General features: G+C 36.5%; 1 protein-coding gene across 1 annotated transcript in view; it reads right to left on the bottom strand.

Moving 5' to 3' along the window:
* The window catches only part of ELP3 (elongator acetyltransferase complex subunit 3), a 145,085-nt gene that overhangs the window by 95,432 nt on the left and 31,125 nt on the right, over window positions 1–18,528 (bottom strand). Inside the window, exons 6-7 of the mRNA XM_077152883.1 lie at window positions 10,797–10,865; window positions 8,582–8,736 (exon numbers count right to left, since the gene is read on the bottom strand). Coding sequence (XP_077008998.1) covers window positions 8,582–8,736; window positions 10,797–10,865 — 224 coding nt within the window. The remainder of the gene's footprint in view (window positions 1–8,581; window positions 8,737–10,796; window positions 10,866–18,528) is intronic.

The following is an 18,528-nucleotide window of genomic DNA, read 5'->3' as shown; positions in this document are numbered from 1 at the left end:
GACCTACGTATACAATTGAATACTGCTTGGCAATAAAAAGGTTACTACTGAAACATGAGACTCAAAAGCATCATACTCAGTGAAAGAAGCTTCACATAAAAGAGCATACACTATATGGTTCATTTATATGAAGTTCTAGAATAGGTAAAACTAATCTCTGATGGGCAAGAAAAAAAAAGTGGCTGCCTCTGGGAGGTACAAATGGATTTAATGGAAAGGCATACGAGGGAACTTTCTGGGATGATGGTCATGTTCTATATCTTCTTGCACAAGCCCATGTATTTGCCAGAATCATTCAAATAGTATATTTAAGATTTGTATTTCATTGTATGTGAATTTACTTCAAAAGAAAAAAATTGCAGTGACTACTAATGTTACATATGATGAGATATTGGGGGAGAGATATAAAAGTGTACAACTTACTATGAAGTGCATCATGGTAATGATGGATGGGTAGAGGAATAGATGGATGTATAGGTATGTAATAAAGCACGTACAGTGAAATGCTAACTGTAGAACCTAGGTGGGGGTATGCAGGTGCTCACTGGAAAATCCCTTCAACTTTTGTTTTTTGTATGTTTTTCTGTTTCAAATAAAATGCTGGAGTAAAAATACCTAATACCTTCTCTTTTAAGATGACTAAGGTTGTATATCATAATTTGGACTATAAATGTTAAGTATCCTGGTCATCATCTATGAAAATGTGCTTGATCAAGGGAAGAAATAAAAGTGGCCAATATAAAAGTGAGAGGTAAGGAGTGGGAAGTTTTAAAGCCAAAGCCCAAACATACAGGAGATTCTGAGACCTGCAGGAAATAAGGCCCAAGGCAGCAAGACAAGAGATAGTCTATCACTTTCAGGCCTCCTTACATTACTTATGCTTTCTTCATAGCTCTGCAAGTCTATGAAATAGTCTTGTAGGCTAGTTCCCCAACGTTACCTAGCATTCCAGCTTTTCCAAGATATATAAGGGCATAACTGAAGGATTTTTAAATCATTGATGGGGATGAGGAGAGGAGAAGAAAGAAAGGAATGGAAATGAATTAAAACTTTCACAGGGAGAAAGTATGACTCACACTTCTTGATGGGTTACTACCCTTTTAAATTGCATCTTGTGAAAGCAGCCAAAGAGCATTAAAGATTGAATGTAAAACTGCTTCTGGACAACACCGATTAAAAAGGAATAGGGGGCGGGCCGCGGTGGCTCAGCGGGCAAAGTGCTTGCCTGCTATGCCGGAGGACCTCGGTTCGATTCCCGGCCCCAGCCCATGTAACAAAAAACGGAAAAACAAAATACAATAAAACAAGAAAATGTTTAAAGTTGTTTCCCTTTCTTCCTTCCTTCCTTCCTTCTCTCTGTCTTTCCTTTAAAAAAAAAAAAAAAAAAAAAAAAAAAAAAAAAAAGGAATAAAACTCTTTTAAAAGGCTGTTCTGAGTTATTTGGCAACATTTGCATTCTGGTGAATTGGTGACTCACCAGATTCCTTCTAATCTTCAGAGCTATGATTTTTATAGAACAATAGTCACCAGTAATTGTTCCTCTCTGGAGACTACTGAAGAATCTCTGTCTAGCTGATAGTAATGAATGATTATCACTTTGCCTGATTTAATGAGCCTTCAGAGAAACTATACCTGCTTTATCCTTGAACTCTCTGTACACCTACTCATTCTTCCAATTTTTCCATCTGCAAGGATATAACACTGCCTGCTACCAGTGTGCCATAAATAACAATCAGGTTCACCCTATTAGGGATTTTCCTTACTCTAACTCCTAATCTGTTAAGTAAGAAGCAAATATTTAATCAGGTTAGACATATGAGAACAAAGCAGGGACAGCTAATTTGAAAAGATTTTTAACCTTAAACACTGTCAATGCATATGCTACCACATGTAATTTTTAATTTAAATTAAAATTTTTAGGTTAATTTAAAGTTAACCTTAAAGCTGATGAAAGTCAATGTTATATTCATGTGGTTAGCAGGTGAAAACAACTATTATCAACTGATATTAAAATATGCATGAAGTTCATCACTTTATATCTAAGAGAGATGAGCTACACTAGATAACCCAAACCAGATTTCACAAAGACCCCCATACAGTATAATATACGGAATAGCAATTCCATATCATCCAAAAGTTTCAAAGAAAATAGTTTTTCAGGGCGGATCTTCACTTCACAAAGATGTTACTATATTACAAATAATACAAAATTTCCCCCCAAACAAATAGCAACTGTATTATGGGGAGTTTGTAGTAAAAAATTAGCTAAATGAAGCAAATGAGATGCCACAAATTGGCTTTATTCAGATTATCTCATAAAAGTAGACCAAGAGAAAAGAGCAAAATATGCAGCGTGGGTGGATGTTCAGTGTAACATTTATGGATGGTTTTATAGCTCCCGGAATGTACTTTTATTACTTCCTAAGAGCCATTTATGAAAACTGTTGCAATGAATACTCAAATCAGATACAAATTTTATCTGAAAGTAGGCGTTTGTTGCCCTCTTGAGGTAAATTTCAAGAACAGGTTGAAAATAATGCTGGCTTTGCCTAGTCCATTACCATAAGAGGCTTTCTTCTCCAAAGAGCTTTTTCTACCAAACATATCACAGTCTGAAGCTAGCTAGTTGTAATACCAAAAAAACTCATTTTCATCCACACAACAGACAACTTACATTCAAATATTAGGTACTAGAACATTTCTGTAAAAGTAAATCTACAATTTCCTACTAAGAAAAAAGAAGCAAAAATTTGTAAGTTTTCACCTTGATGGAATTGTCAAATTACCTGTCTCCTAAAAATTCATTATACAGACATGAGTTGTCTTGCCTTATACAGCCTAGGGGACCAAAGCTGTAAGTTATGAAAAGCTTTGTGGTAAACTTTGTGTGTGTGTGTGGGGGGGGGGGGGGGGGGGGGGGGGGGTTGGGGTGTGTGTGATGATAACGACAATCCATAATATTTATAGCTCTATTGTACTTTGATATGTAAGTACTTCAATACTAGAATAGCTACACTGAGAACAGAGTATATAAATATATAAACTATAAGTTTAGGTAGAAAAATGCAATGGTATGGATAGATCCCTCTATTAAGGAATTCAGAGTTGAATGAATTTTTTGTCAGTTACCCTATACGGTATTGCTGCCATTCCAATGTCATGGGACTTTGAACTAATAACAGCTGTTTTTCCTTAAATCACATTTTATCTAAGGTACTGGTGCTACAGTTTCATTTTGAGTATTATTAAGAAGAATGAGTTGGATTACATCATTAATCCTCTAATGTTTGCAAGACTTCAGCGTTTTACTAACCATGACTAATATTTGTGAATGAGCAAGGTTTTGAATGGCAAAAAAACAGTCACCATCTCATCCTGCTACCAAAGTCCCTTTAGGGCTGTTGCTAATAATCTGGATTCATGGACACAGAATTCACTAGAAACACCCTAGAGTCAATCAAAGTAGCTTGCTTTCCACATATTCTAGCTGCCTAACCCTTTACACAGGCTTCTGGAGCTACCCTTGATAATTATTTAAACTTATGAAAAAGTCTCTTTGTTCTTTTAATTGTTCAGACCTTAAGGAAAGCAAAGGAAGGAGAGGGAGGGAGTAAGGAGAGCACAAAAAGATATCTCCAGTTCCATTCCAAGAAGCAGCCCAATCTAAGTCATTAGTTATCAATATTTGATCTACAGAGCAATCATTTATTCAAAACTTAGACATATACTTAATGCCTACTATATGACAAGAACTGCTTTAATTAATTACAAGATAATGAAAAATTCCCTTAGGTCAACTCAAAATTCAGTCCTACTTATCACACAGTAAAAAACCTCTAAGAGATGCAACTATCTGAACAACTTCACAATTAGCTACATGACTTTTCCCTTCCCTTCCCTGATCTAAAAGGGAAGCCAGAAAAAGCCTGAAGATGGAGAGGAAGGGGGTACAAGAATAAGGAGACCATGCTCCTTCCAATACTTGTAAGTTCTGATAATGTAACACACAAACATACATACACACACTCAAACATTTTTATACCTAACACAGTTTCTAGAATTACAGCAAAGTTCACTCCTTATTAGACCACTAAGCTACCTGGGACTTCGAACTAATTAAGATTGTTTTTCCTCAGGTCACATTTTATCTAAGGTAATTGGGCTACAGCTCGATTTTGGGCAAGGTGCTTCATATCTTTGTGCCTTAAGTTTCCTCATCTGTAAAAGAGGGCTAATCTGAATACTTAACACAAACACTTACTCTGATATGGAACTATAACCCATAACAAACTTTGAAATCTGTTCTATCACAACTAATTGTTGCGATGTACTTTGAAATTTGTTGCTTTTATGTATGCATGTTATTTAAAAAGAAGGAAGGGTATAACTGAGAAGATAAGACTTAACAAATGAATATGACTGCTGAATCATTACATTGATATTTCTGTTGGTCTTCACTGTCTTAGAGCAGCTAGAAGAAAAAATGAAAAATCATGGAATTGTAACCCATACCAAACTTTAAAATATATTCTATAACTAAAAAACTGTACTTGGAAATGTACTGCTTTTTTGTTTATATATTTGACAAAAAAAAAGATGTTACCTATAAATGATTTTTTTTTAAATTTACTCTGAGGATTAAGAGTGGGAATTCTGTATTTTTTACATGATTGTTCTATAAACCCACAACTTTTTTAATAAATAAAAAAATAAAAAGCAAAAAATGGGGAACTTACAGTGAGAGACCTATTCAATTAAACTGAAAAACTAAACATTAAAAGGATGGTGTGTATGCGTGTACATGTGTGAGCCTGATGTACAGTGAAAAAAGAGAAATATACATCCTTTTGCTGAGGATAATTCAAAGTAAATATGTACTGACTAGTGTGTGTAAATAATTCATCTTACAAATTAATTAGGTGTGAACATTTTAATTGCACAAGCTAATTAAGAAAGATACAAGCCCAAATTGAAGTTATGTTTACATCTCAAAATGAGTACAGCGTCTTTCTTTACACTTGTGTCAGGGACAAAAGAAATGATTCAACCTGCAAGTTCAAATTTTCTCTCCTTGCACAAAGGAGTCTCACTTGCTGGATCAGCTTTTCTCATGGCAGAACTGGGTAATAACAGAACAAGTAAAAGAAAGAAACCAGAGATTAAAGTGATCACATAACACAGAATTAAGATACAAATGAGGAGATATTAGAATTGGGGAAAATTTTAGAGAGCTTGGAGGGAAGGAGTTTTCACTTTAGGGCAGGTACCATAAGTGAAAGATGGTGAAAGTACATGAGATGGTAAAAGAGAATTTTAAATTCGTTTTTCATTTCTTCCCATTTAGTGCTTTCTGAGAGATTTCAATGAAAACTTAAATTTCTCTTTCATTATTTTGGTGCAAGACTGAACTTCTTTGAATTTGAAAGTATGCAAATATGGAGTCACCAGGCAATTGAGATTTACATGGGTTACATGATGAATGTTAAATAGTAGGCATTTTTTCAACATTAGTTATCTTGTATACAACCCAGATGCTTTCATGTTCACACACATCATTTTGCTGGATCAGCTATCTAATAAAATGCTTTCTGATATTCAAGGGGTAACTTACAAGAGAGAGTGATTTTGTTGGAGCAAGTCTGCCTTTTCTATTGAAGGGAACAATCAATATACCACCTCTACACAAAATTGAAGCAAACAAAAGACAACATTGTTATATAATACAAAAGGTATAGATAGGATCATGTTTAGGACAAATGGCTGGACACAGAGAACCTCAGAGTCAGAAAAACATGCTTATAATATACATGGACCATGTAACTTGCTTCATACTCTTTTGAGCACAAGGAGTGGAAAGAAAAAGGTGAGTAGAATACCACAATGCTCACCACATTATACTGAGAGCTAACGTGAAGGTCCTCTTTTAATCCCATGCCCTTTCCTCCTCAGCTCTAACTAATGCATATAATTAGATTATCATCATTCTAATACTCTTCTAGATATTTATGCATTATACATATCATCTCAAAAATTATGGGATGATAATCTAAGAATCACTCTAAAACTTGCTTTTTTCACCTAGTATACCTTGGAGATCTGATACTCTCCCATTAAAATATCTCCTCTACTTATGTGGCTATAAATACCATTTATGAGCGAATAATCCCCCCAAATTATATTCCCACACTTACCTTGTACACTTACAGCCTGCCTGACATCTTCAGTTGAAAGTACCACAGGCATTTCCAACTTAACAAAACTTTTTCTCTCACAAACCTGCTCTTTCCTCCATCTTTCCCATTTCAGTATTATCTACCCTCAAATATTTCCTACAACCAAAACCTGGGTATCATTTTCAAGTCCTTCCTCTCCCTTAACCCCCACTAATGGTCAATCCAAAGTCCTGTCGGTTACACCAACAAAAAATAGCTCCAATTGGCCCTCTCTTCTTCATCACCATCACCACCCTAGTTTGGCTAAGATTAACAGTCTCCTATCTGGTTTCCTACTTTCACTCCTGCACTCATTCTAACCCATTAAGCAGACAACAGCCAAAATAACTTTTTTACTTATAAACCCAAACATGTCACACCTTTGCTTAAAGTCATTCAACCTACTTTCTATTGCATTCAAATAAAATTTACAATCCACAAAAGCATATATAATCTAGTCCTTGCCTAACTCTCCTACCTTATCTTATTCTGTTCTTTCCTTTGCTCACTGGGATCTAGTCACACTGGCCTTTTCTCTATTCTTAGAACACCCCAATCTCTTTCCCATTTAACTGACTTTGTCTCTGTAATTTTTTTTTCCAGTATGATATGCATTATTTTTATTTAAAAAATAAACAAAGCCAGTAGAGAAATAACAGAGTCTCCCTTTACTATGATGGTCATCCGTTGGTTTTGCCTGCCAGTGTGCCTTGCAGGAGCTAGCAGTCCTGCCCACAGCCCCTGCGTTCCCTTGACTACAATGACTGTGGGCAAGCCATCAAACCTGGACAGAAAGAGGCAATGAGTGTCAGCCACATGACTTGGGCTGAATTTGTTATTCTTTCTGTTTGGAATACTTTTTCTTCTGTTGGCCTGACTGACTCCTTTTTATACTTCAAGTCTCAGCTGAAATATAACCACTTCATCTAAAAAATAACCTCATTTGTTCTCTATCACAGCAGCCTGTCTCACTTCCATCATAAAACATACTGTTTGCATCTGTTTGGTAGAACATAAGCACCACGAGGGCAAGGACAATATCTGTCTTGTTCACCATGTTGTTCCCAGTGCTTAAGCAGCACATGCAGGATTCTCTCAATACGCATTTGTTAAATAAAAGAGGAAATAGTGTACAAGTAACCATCCAGGTAGGTGTTCCCAAAACTTTTGAAAATAAAAACTATTTAAAGACTTTAACTTCTTAAATCATTGAACTAAATCTGAAACATTAGTATTCTTCCTGCTAAAAACAGAAATAAGTTATCAAAAGAATGTGTAATTTCCTTCTGTTCTATCAATTAGAATTCAAAATGAGTAAATGATCCCATTCATAAGCAGGAATAAAGAGGAGTCAGTCAGGCCAAGAGAAGAAAGAGTATTACTAAATAATAGCTACTTGTTTTGTTGATTTTGTAGTAATCAAACGTTTCAGATGAAGAGTTTTTCCACTTCTTCTCTTATGCGGGTTGAAAACACAACTAGTTCAAGCAAACTATTCCTCCAGTTCAGACCAGTCTAAGGCTGAAAAAATCTTCAGTTTTCTGAATCATTATTTATTTGAGAACACTACTATACCAATGGACCATACTGATTTTCTTTTAAAAAAGGATTATTTCAATAAAAACAATCCTTTCCTACAAAACTACAAGAAATTAGAATGTAGATACAGGGCAAAAGGAATTTTCATACGCTGCTATAACAGAATAAACTGACAACCACTTTGGAGAGTAAAGTAATGATATATCAAGTAAAATCAAAGACGTCATAGCCTTCGACATCAGCACAGACCCCAGGGTAACTCTCATATATACATTCTAGGAGACATATACAAGAGCATCCATTTTATCACTCTTTAAGAGTAGAAAAAGTTGCAAACATCCTTGACAGGAGATTTGATCGTTGTGATATCCTCACACAATGAAACTGTATATAATAGAATACACGAGTTTAAAAAAATGAATTACAGCTGTATGTAGCTATGTAGCTAAATCTCAAAAACAGAGTATTAAGCAGAAAAACTAAGTTACAAAGTGGTATTTATAAAATATCATGTATACGAAGTTTCAAACATGCAAAAATACTAAATATATATATGAAGTTATCTATATTTTGCTTGTATATACATACACACACACACATTTTCATACCTGGGAATGAGAAACAACAAACTCAGAAAAATGGTTAGTTCTAAGGAGGAAAGAGGATGGTGGAACCAAGAAAGGACACATATTATTTTCTATATGCTTAAAATAATTCATAATTTTAAAAAAGGAGAAAAACATGAATGGCACATATTGAAAATACTGAATTACACTTTGTTAGTACAAAATTTATCTGGAAAGATTTATGATAAAGCAAGGGTTTCTTACTTCACTGCCTCATAAATATTGTTGGAAGTATGTCCTGATAAGGCATCATGCAAATTTCGAATGAAATAATCTCTGTATTCTTCTGGAAGGGCCATAAATGTTCCACCCATCACAATAAACTCTACTTTGTCCACACTGTGACCAAGTTGTTTTAACTGAAAGACATAAATTCATCAGCATGAGAAAGATAGTCATCTAATCTAAGATGTTGAAATTTCTCATTTTATTTTGCAATGTTTTCATCAGTGTAGTTTTAAAATGAGAAGCAATTAAACATAGTTAGCTAAATCTGTGGAATGAAAAAAGTGGACTCAAGAGTCTGAAAGAAAAAAAAATAACTCAAAGGAGGGAGAGTGAGAATTAAAAGTAATAAAAAAAAGAAGTTTGATTTCAATACCTACAGTCAAACAGAAATTTAAAGACACAATATAAACCAGAAGCAGTAAAGAAGTAATAGGTACTTCTCTATTAATTATAAGCAACTATTTTTGATAAAATAAATATTTATTATATATACATATTTTATGCGAGGCTTTGTGGTAGGTCTTGAGGACAATAAATATGAGTACATGCAACATAAAACTTGATGCAAATGGGAAAAAAAAGAATGCTAGATTATAAAGAAAACAAGAAGGCAGTTGTAAACTGATTGCGAAGATTCAGGGCAGAGGTGGCAACTCAAGCCTGTTTTCTGAGAAAAATGGAAAATGAAAACTACTCATAAAATAGGAAATAACCATTTTACCCTACTAAGGGACAGAATGGTACAAAGCTTTCATTTCACCACTATTAGGTATTTTTGAAAAAACAGGTATTTGAATTTCTTGCCATATATTATATTTAGGTTTGAGAAAAACAGGGTCAAGAAGACCACTAAATGATGACCTAGAAGGAATATACTACGTTATACTATGTAAAGGATATCTACACTAATTTAGACAAAAAAGCATCTCTCTTTTTTTTTCTTTCTTTTTTATATTTGTTTCTGAAAATGGCAAAAAAATTTATATACATGTAAAGAATATGTCTACATTCATGATTGTTGACAAAGGGTACACATCAAAACCACACTGGTGACTTTTCCAAAATATCTTGCCAGCATCCTAAAGGAGACTTAATCAGAATCTCCAAAGATGAGGCTCTGGTACATGTTGTAAAATAATTGCTGATTCTAATTAGTGATTCTGATTATTTGTGGTTAAAAATCATTGCTCTACATCAATTTCTAAATCTTTTAAAATCCAACCTCTGTTCTGGTAAACTTAAACTTTTCATATTCTACTGAAACATAATTTTTCTTTTAAAATGAATTAAATATCACGATAAAAAAAGAAATTGATGCTACAGTATGGTAAGATGAGAACACATGTTTGCACACTACGCAGGTTCCTCTCTGTGGGGAAGTAGGGGTCCTCACTGTTCCACATACGCTTAGGTGAAAGGGAAGTGAAAATTACAACTGGATGGTATTCATTCATAATAAAAGTTAAACAAATCCATATCGACTATGGTAGGTATCTTTATTTTAGAGTTTGTGTTTGCCTTACTACATGCTACTGTAACAACTAGACTGTACTTACATTAAAAAAAATAGAACTGTAAGAAAATCTGTACTAATGTTCTGATTCCTTGAACAGAGCAAGAACATTTACACACTACTTTTTTAAATCAGTTATTTAAGGTATAATTACATACAATAAAATCCATTAACTTTAAGAGTATAATTTGATGAATTCTGATAAATGTATAGAGTTATACAGCCACTACCACCAATCATTAGAACATTTCTACAACCCCAAAATGTTCCTTGTACTTCAATCCAAAAACGTTCCTTGTCCCTCACTGTACTCAGTTTTCCATCCCCATTCCTGGCAAACTAGTTACAATACTTTTTCACCTGGCCAATGGAAATTAAAACTCAATCCATATACCTATTGTCTAAGAACTTTCACACAGCTGTATTTCATGAATTCCATACCATAAATGACTTTCCACAAACTGAAAGAAATTTGGAGAATACAGAATTTTTAAAGAAAATACTATACTCTCTGAAGAAAGCTGTTTTAAACCTTGCTAGCAGTGCAAAACTGCAAATTAAAAATTTCCAAAGGGGAACACTCTTTTAGCTCTTATCTCAGGTTCAACTCAAATTAATCAGCAATACCTTCTTACTAAATATAAAAATCTAATTTAAAAATACTTTAAAGAAATTTACCTGTTCTATTCGGTGTCTTGTCTGTAGATAAGGATCATATCTGGCACGGATAGCTCGCATGGAGGTTGGCTAAGAAAAAGAGAAAAACATCCTATTATGCCTATAGGTGAATTAAAAATTGAAAGTAGGTGTAAAATGGTCTTCTTTAAAATAAAATTCTCTATGGTTTTGAATACCAAAAATTTGGCTTCTGCCCCCTTCTTTCTTTCACATTCTTGTCAAGTTTAAGAATAATGTGCGGAGAGACTTCCAAGAAGATGGTGGAACAGAATGGCCTGAGTTCACTCCTGCACCGTGGAAGAAGACAGGGGACCAAGAGAAAATGATTAGGACTCTGGTCCCTGGGTGTGGCTAATCAAACACGGTCTCTAGGGAATTTTGGGGAGGAGGGATGGGGAATTAAGGATGGAAAGAGGAGGATGGGTTGGGTGACCAGGATCCCTACCCAAGGTGAGCTGCGGGGTGAGGGAAGGTGCGATGCGAGGGAACTGAACGTCCCTTCGCTCCAGTCTGCCCTAGCTGCTGACTGGGGAGACCTCCCTGCAAGGGTCCGTAGCTAACCGCACCTGTGGAGAGCCCGGACGCAGACCCGATCATCCACTGCAGGGGTGGCAGTGTGAGAGTAGGGGTGTAGGGTAGGGGTGGGGTTGGGCAGAACTTCCAGGCGTGGGGAGCCGCTGCTGGGAAGCGTCAGTCAGACACAGTGTCTGGCAGACCCGCTGGTTGCCAGGCTCTACAGGTCAGCTGATCCTATAGGTCAGCTGATCCCCAGGGCGTCTGCCAGGCTCTACAGGTCAGCTGATCCCCTGGCGCTCGTTGGCCGGCTCCCCAGTCCTGAAGGCTGGGATGGTTGACTGGCCAGGGAGCAGCCCCTCTGCCTAACGCACATTCTTTGAATCGGGGTGGGCCGGAAGGGTCGGGAGTGAAGGAAAAGGAATCTCGGGAGCGCCACCTGCTGGCGAGAAGCCATAAGTGCAGACCAGCTGCTGCAGTCAGGGAACTGGGAGTCTGAGGCGAGGAGGTGCCTCAGGATCACCACCTGCTGGGCACAAGGGGTAAATGCAGGAAGGCTAATTCCCTATCCACCAAGATTATTTCCCATTTTCCTCTGCCCTCCTTTTTAAAATACATTTTTAATATTTTTTATTAGTAGTATAACTGCTTTTTCATTACTTTTATACATAAACATTTCATTTTTAAATTCTTTTTTATTTCTAATTTAATATATCTTATTATTGCATTTTATTTATTTATTTTTTCTTAAATTTTCTCTCCCTTTGATGGGCACCAGTGTGAGTTCACTCCCAACATATCTTGGAGCGTCTCCTTCTGACTTTGGGACCTACTGCTGTTGAGGTGTGTTTTATTATGGTTCTTATTGTTTTTCATAATATTCTTACTTTACTCTTACAATCTTTTTTTTGGGGGTGCACAGGCTAGAGTTGAGCCTAGGTCTCACATATGGTGGGTGGCCATTTTACCACTGAAATACCCATGCATCCAGGCCTAGCTTCTAAAAGACTCACAAGATGAACTGCATTCTCTACATGAGATCTGGACCTTGATTTGGCAGAGAATAACTGGCAAACTAAGTGCAAAAGGAAATACTCAACACAAAACCAGGTAAATCAAAAGTTTAGATGACTGAAGGAAACCAACTTGCAAGATAACCATACTAAGGTAATTAAATACCCCAAATACAAGAGAAAATCAAAGCATGTGAGGATCCAAGCAGAAATGGCCCAGCTAAACAACTAAATCAAAATTCCAGAGGGGACAAAGAATATGGAAGAACTACTCAAGGGTATTTACAAAGAGATAAAGGATTTCAGGAACTAGAAGAACATAAAGAATTCTGAAGATTAAGTAGAAAAATGGCAGATTCACAGAAATGAAAGATAAAGTAGACCAAATCAGAAATACACAAGAGACATACGATAGCAGATTGGAAGCAGAAGGAAGAACAAGTGAGCTAGACAACAGAGCAATTGAACTAGAACGCAGAAAAGGACAAGAAAGATGGAAAAATATGCCAACTGGATCTTAGGGAAATGACAAACAACAAGAGGCACACAAATGTAAGAATAATTGGTGTCCCAGAAGCAGAAGAGAAGAGTAAATAAAGGGCTGGGAAAGTTAGTTGAAGATATAATTGGAGAAAACGTCCCAATCCTTATAAAAGACATAAATGCACAAATAAAAGAGGTCCAATGAACTCCAAACAGAATAAATCTGAATGGGCCTACTCCAAGACACATACTAATCAAACTGTCAAATGTTGAAGAGAAACAGAAAGTCCTGAAAGCAGCACAAGAAAAGCAATCCATTACATATAAGAGAAAACACATAAGACTGATTTCAGACTACTCAACAGGCACCCTGGAAGCAAGAAGGCAGTGGTATAATATATTTAAAACCCTGAACAAGCAAGGCTTTTAGCCAAAAATTCCTTATCCAGCCAAGTCATCCTTAAAAATTGAGGAATATATTAAAATCTTCAAAAATAAACAAATATTGAGAGAATTAGTCAACACGAGACCTGCCCTATAAGAAATACTAAAGGGAGTCCTGTCAGAAAAAAACAAACAAAAAAGGAGAGGTAGATCTGGAGGAGGCAACAGAATTGAAAAATACGAGTACTGGTAATTTAAGGGATAAAAAGAGAGAGAAGGAAAAGAATATATAGATCTGATAAATAAAAACTAAAGGATAAGATGGTAGAGTCAAGAACTGCTTTACAGTAATTATTTGAATGTCAATGGACTAAACTCACCAATTAAAAGACACAGACTAGCAGGATGTATTACAAAACATAATCCATCTATATGCTGTTTATAAGAGATACATCTTAGATTCAAGGATACAATTAAATTGAAAGTGAAAGAATGGAAAAAGATCTTCAATACAAGCTGTAACCAAAAAAAAAAAAAAAAAAAAAAACAAAAAACAAAACAGGAGTAGCTATACTAGTATCAGACAAAACAGACTTTAAATGTAAAAACATCATAAAAGACAAAGAAGGCCACTACATATTAATAAAGCGGACAATTCACCAAGAGGAAATAACAATCATAAATGAGTATGCTCCCGATCAAGGGGCTCCAAAGTACATGAGGCAAACACTGGCAAAACTAAAGGGAGCAATAGATATTTCAACAGTAATAGCGGGAGACTTCAATACACCACACTCCGCTATAGACAGAACAACTAGATAAAGGATCAACAAGGAAAGAGAGAACCTAAACAATGGGACAAATGAACTAGAACTAACAGACATATATATATCATTACAACCCCAAATACCAGGATATACATTCTTCTCTAGCACACAGGGAATGTTCTCCAGAATAGATCATATGTGCTGGGGCACAAATTGAGCCTTTATAAATTTAATAAGATTGAAATTATCCAAAGCATTTTCTGTGATCACCATGGGATAAAGCTGGAAATTAATAATCACCAACGAAAAGGAGTTTTCACAAATATATGGAGATTAAACAATAACCTCTTAAATAATCAGTGAGTCAAAGAAAAAATGCTAGAGAAATCGGTAAATATCTGGAGACGAATGATAATGAGAATACAACATATTAAAACTTATCAGATGCAGAAAAGCAGTACTGAGAGGGAAATTTATTGCACTAAATGCCTACATTAAAAAACAAGAATGAGGGGGCAGGTGTGTGCACACTTGGGGTGGGAGTGTGGGGCAGGGATGCATGGATGGGAGGGTTGGGGTAGGGGCACTTGGAGCATGGTGGGGTGGGCAGGTGACAGGGTTCAGGCGCGTGGGGTGTGGGGGGAGCCGCGGATCCCAGGGCAGAGGCGGCACGCATGAGGGTAGCATATTCAAGGAACATGGCTTGGCTTACTTTCTAGTCCCTGTCTCTCCATCTGTGCATTCCTGAGGACTCTGGGTCTCCATCTGGAAAGGGGCGCATTAGGCTGTGTGGACTCTAGATGGACAGTCTTTGGTTCTCTGCGTCTCAGTTCTTTGGCTTTTGCAACCAGGGCCTCCCTATGTGATGCAAAAGACCCTCCCAGGTCACTTACACCCTGGAATCGCCTTCCCATCCCTTCTCTAGCTGTTCCTTGAACAGGGATGAACTCGACCTATCCTATTCCACCATTTTCCCAGAACCCCGGCTTGCACTTTCGAAATAACTGTCTTTCTTTCTGCTTAGATTTGAGTTTTTGATATTGTAATGACTTCATCCTCCTTTAAAGAATCCATAAAAATCTTGAACCCCCTAAACTTGAGGAGACAGATTTTTGGACAGATAGGCCATCTGATCTCTTGTTATACACCTAGTAATAAATTTTTTCTCTCTTTGAAAGCTAGTGTCTCAGGAATTGGTCATTTGAGTGCATGGGCAAGAATCCACTGCCTTTGTCTGGTAACAGATAGTGACCAAGATGGGAAGAAAAAGTTCCTAAGAATCAAGGAAGGCATCTGTCTGAGGTGCTGGGGCCCTGGTAAACAAGTAAACATGGAAACGGAGCCTTCTGAGGCTGCTAGATGTTCTTTAGTCTAGAGACTTCTTAACTGGGATTTCTCTGTTCGGCCAGCAGTCTACACCCTTTGGCACCATAAGAAGTTTCAAAAAGAAAAACCGTTTCCAGTTTCAAGTCCAGAGATCTGACTGGGAATTGGTCATTTAAGTACACAGTTAAGAATCTACCACCTTTGTCCAGTAACACATGGGGATGTGTGCAAGATCCAGCTATACCACAGAGCCTTGGTCTTATGACTTAGTTGTTCTGCACAGAGGAGGTGAATAGAACAGGGCATAGAGGCTGTGGTCCTTGGCTTCCTAGCCAGTTCCAAAGGAGTTAATGCATAACTGCAAAAGCCCCTAAAAGAATAATTCCCCGAAAGACCCGAAACTTCTCTAAGCCATAAAGCTTATGAAATCATGGACCCAAACAAACTCTTAGTTAATAACAGAAAGCCTGTGGACATAAATATTGTTAAACTATGTGCCCTAAACAAACCTTTAGTACATGACAGAGCTCCACAAATATCAACAGTTATCTCTTTCTAAAACAAAAGAAGACACCTGGTATTCAAAGGTCAAAATGGAAAATCACTTAACAAAACCTTCGTATAAAACAAGCTAAATTCACAAGACTCAGGGCATGTCTCTCTCTTGAACACGTCCGTGCTAATTTCTCTAGCATATACTAACCCTTTAATAAAGTTCACTGTTTACAGCTAAAAAAAAAAAAACAAGAACGAGTAAAACTTGAGGATTTAACAGCTCACCTGGAGAATTTAGAGAAAGAACTGCAAACTAGCCCCAAAGCAAATGGAAGAAAAGAAATAATAAAGATTAAATAATAAATAAACAAACTGGAGAACAATAAAGCAATAGAAAGGATCAGCAAAACCAAAAGTTGGTTCTTCGAGAAAAATCACTAAAATTGATGGACTCCTAGCTAGACTAACAAAGGAAAAAAGAAAGAGGATGCAAATAAACAAAATCAGAAATCAGAAGGGGGCCCACAGCTCATGAAAAACTTCTAAAAATGCTAAGAGAATATTATAAACAACTATATGCCAACAAACTAGAAAACATAGGTGAAATGGACAAATTACTAGAACACACGAATTATCTATACTGATTCGAAAAGAATTAGAAGATCTCAACAAACCAATTACAAGTAAAGAGAATCAATCATCAAAAATCTTCTCACAAAGAAAAGACTAGGACCAGGTGGCATCACAGGGGAATTTTATCAACATTCCAAAAAGAACTAACACTGGACCTCCTCAAATTCTTCCAAATTTTAAGGTTATTCTATATATATGGAATTATTAGATTCTCTCATTTGGGAAACGCTGGGTACCCATCTGACCATTGGGGACTCCCAGGAAAATAGGCCAAGCCTTGGATTTTAAGGCATGCTTCTATGAAACTTATTTCTGTAGGGAAGAAGCTAAGACTACCTATAACAAGGCCTTAGAGTTGCTTCCAGGAAGCCTCTATGCTGTTCAGAGGTAGCCTCTCTCTCTCTCTCAGCCCAGCTCTGCAAGGAAAATTGTTGCCCTCTCCCCTGCGTGGTACAAGGCATTCAGGGGTGAAAGTCTCCCTGATCACATGGGGCATGACTCCTGGGGATGAGTCTGGCCCTGGCACTGTGGGATTGACAATGCCTTCCTGACCAAGAGAGGAAAAAGAAGTATAATAAAATAAGGCATCAGTGGCAAAGAAAAGATCAAGTAGAGTCAAGAGGCTATACTGGAGGCTGCTCTTAAGCAAGCTTCAGATAGATGGTACTAATTGCCATGGTTTGCTAAATCCCAATTGACATTCCTCTTGTTGACTCTTAAGAACACCTAGGGCTCAAACTGAGACTACAGAGGTTTCATGCACTAGGTCTGCCTTCCAGGAACACGTAATTCCCAGAAGATTCCTAGGTCAGATAAACCCTGAAACTCAGAGTGACCAGCCTCTCCAGGATTACCGATTAATTACATCCCCCTATCCTTCACTGTGGACATCTTTTCTCAATATGAAAAAGTCAGAACAGGTATTCCCTAACAATCCCTATAGATTGGGAGAAGGATTAAAGGAGAAGGAGAAAATGGGATTTAACAAATAAGTATGGCTGCTGAATCAATATATTAATATTCCTTCTACCCTTCATTGTTTTTAGCAGCTAGAAGGAAAAATCTGAGATGATGGAATGGTAGTCTGTGACAAACTCTAGGATTTGTTCTTAACAGATTTGAAGTGTATTTGTTGAAGTGTGCTTTGAAAATAATTGCTTTTTTCTTTCTGTGCTTTGTATATATGTTATATCATACAACAAAAAAAGTTAAAAAAAAAAAAAAGAACAATGTGCGAACTATTATCTGCTAGTCTACACTCCCAATTTTCGTAAGAATCTCAACAGTTGGGCATATTTTTAGATTATACTATCTTTTGTATAAATACTTATTGAATCCCCAGGTACACTTACAGACACAGATGTATATACAGATTCAAAAGGTATGTGGTAACATAATTTTTAAAGAAGGTTATTAAATACAGCACAGTTTTTAATGGCTTAACAAAAAGCCTTTATGCTATCATACAGCCTAAATATTCTAAAGCCATGAAATAATGTGGTAATATAAAATGACCCATAAGATTATTGTCAAATGAAAAAGGCAAGGTACAAAACAGTCTTAATAAGCTACCTAACGTGTAAAAAAAATAGGCCAAAAATATGTACCTATTTGTATATCTACAATAGCTTTGAAGGATATACAGCAGGAAATAGATAACACTGATTGCCTGCAGGGAACAGAAAAAAATTGTTAAGAGACAGGAGAGAAGGTGCCTTTTCACTGAATCATTCCTTGGTATTTTTTTACATTTCAAAGGATGGAAAACAGGAAAAACTGAAAAGCCATATATGAAGAAAAAAGTCATAAGGCTTGCTGGCTTCTGATCTCTCATGCCCCCACTCTAATCCTTTCACTACATGCCATCAAAATGATCTTTTAGACACCTAAATTACATTATAACATTCCACTACTTTAAACTTTAATGGTGTCTCATGGCATCTATGATAAAACCCAAATTCTCTTCCCTGGCTTACAACCCCCCACCTAATCTGTCTCTCCAACTTCATGCTTTCATTTACCCTCTATGCTCTGAAACATTCCACGGTGCATTCCTATCTTGGGGGCTTTGTTCTAGATATTCTCTCTGCTACAAATACTCTTCTCTGATGTTCTTAA

The sequence above is a fragment of the Tamandua tetradactyla genome, chromosome 3, assembly GCF_023851605.1.
Source record: "Tamandua tetradactyla isolate mTamTet1 chromosome 3, mTamTet1.pri, whole genome shotgun sequence".
Classification (NCBI taxonomy): domain Eukaryota; kingdom Metazoa; phylum Chordata; class Mammalia; order Pilosa; family Myrmecophagidae; genus Tamandua; species Tamandua tetradactyla.
Note: the sequence above shows the minus strand (reverse complement) of the source record. Positions and strands in the feature narration are given on the sequence as shown.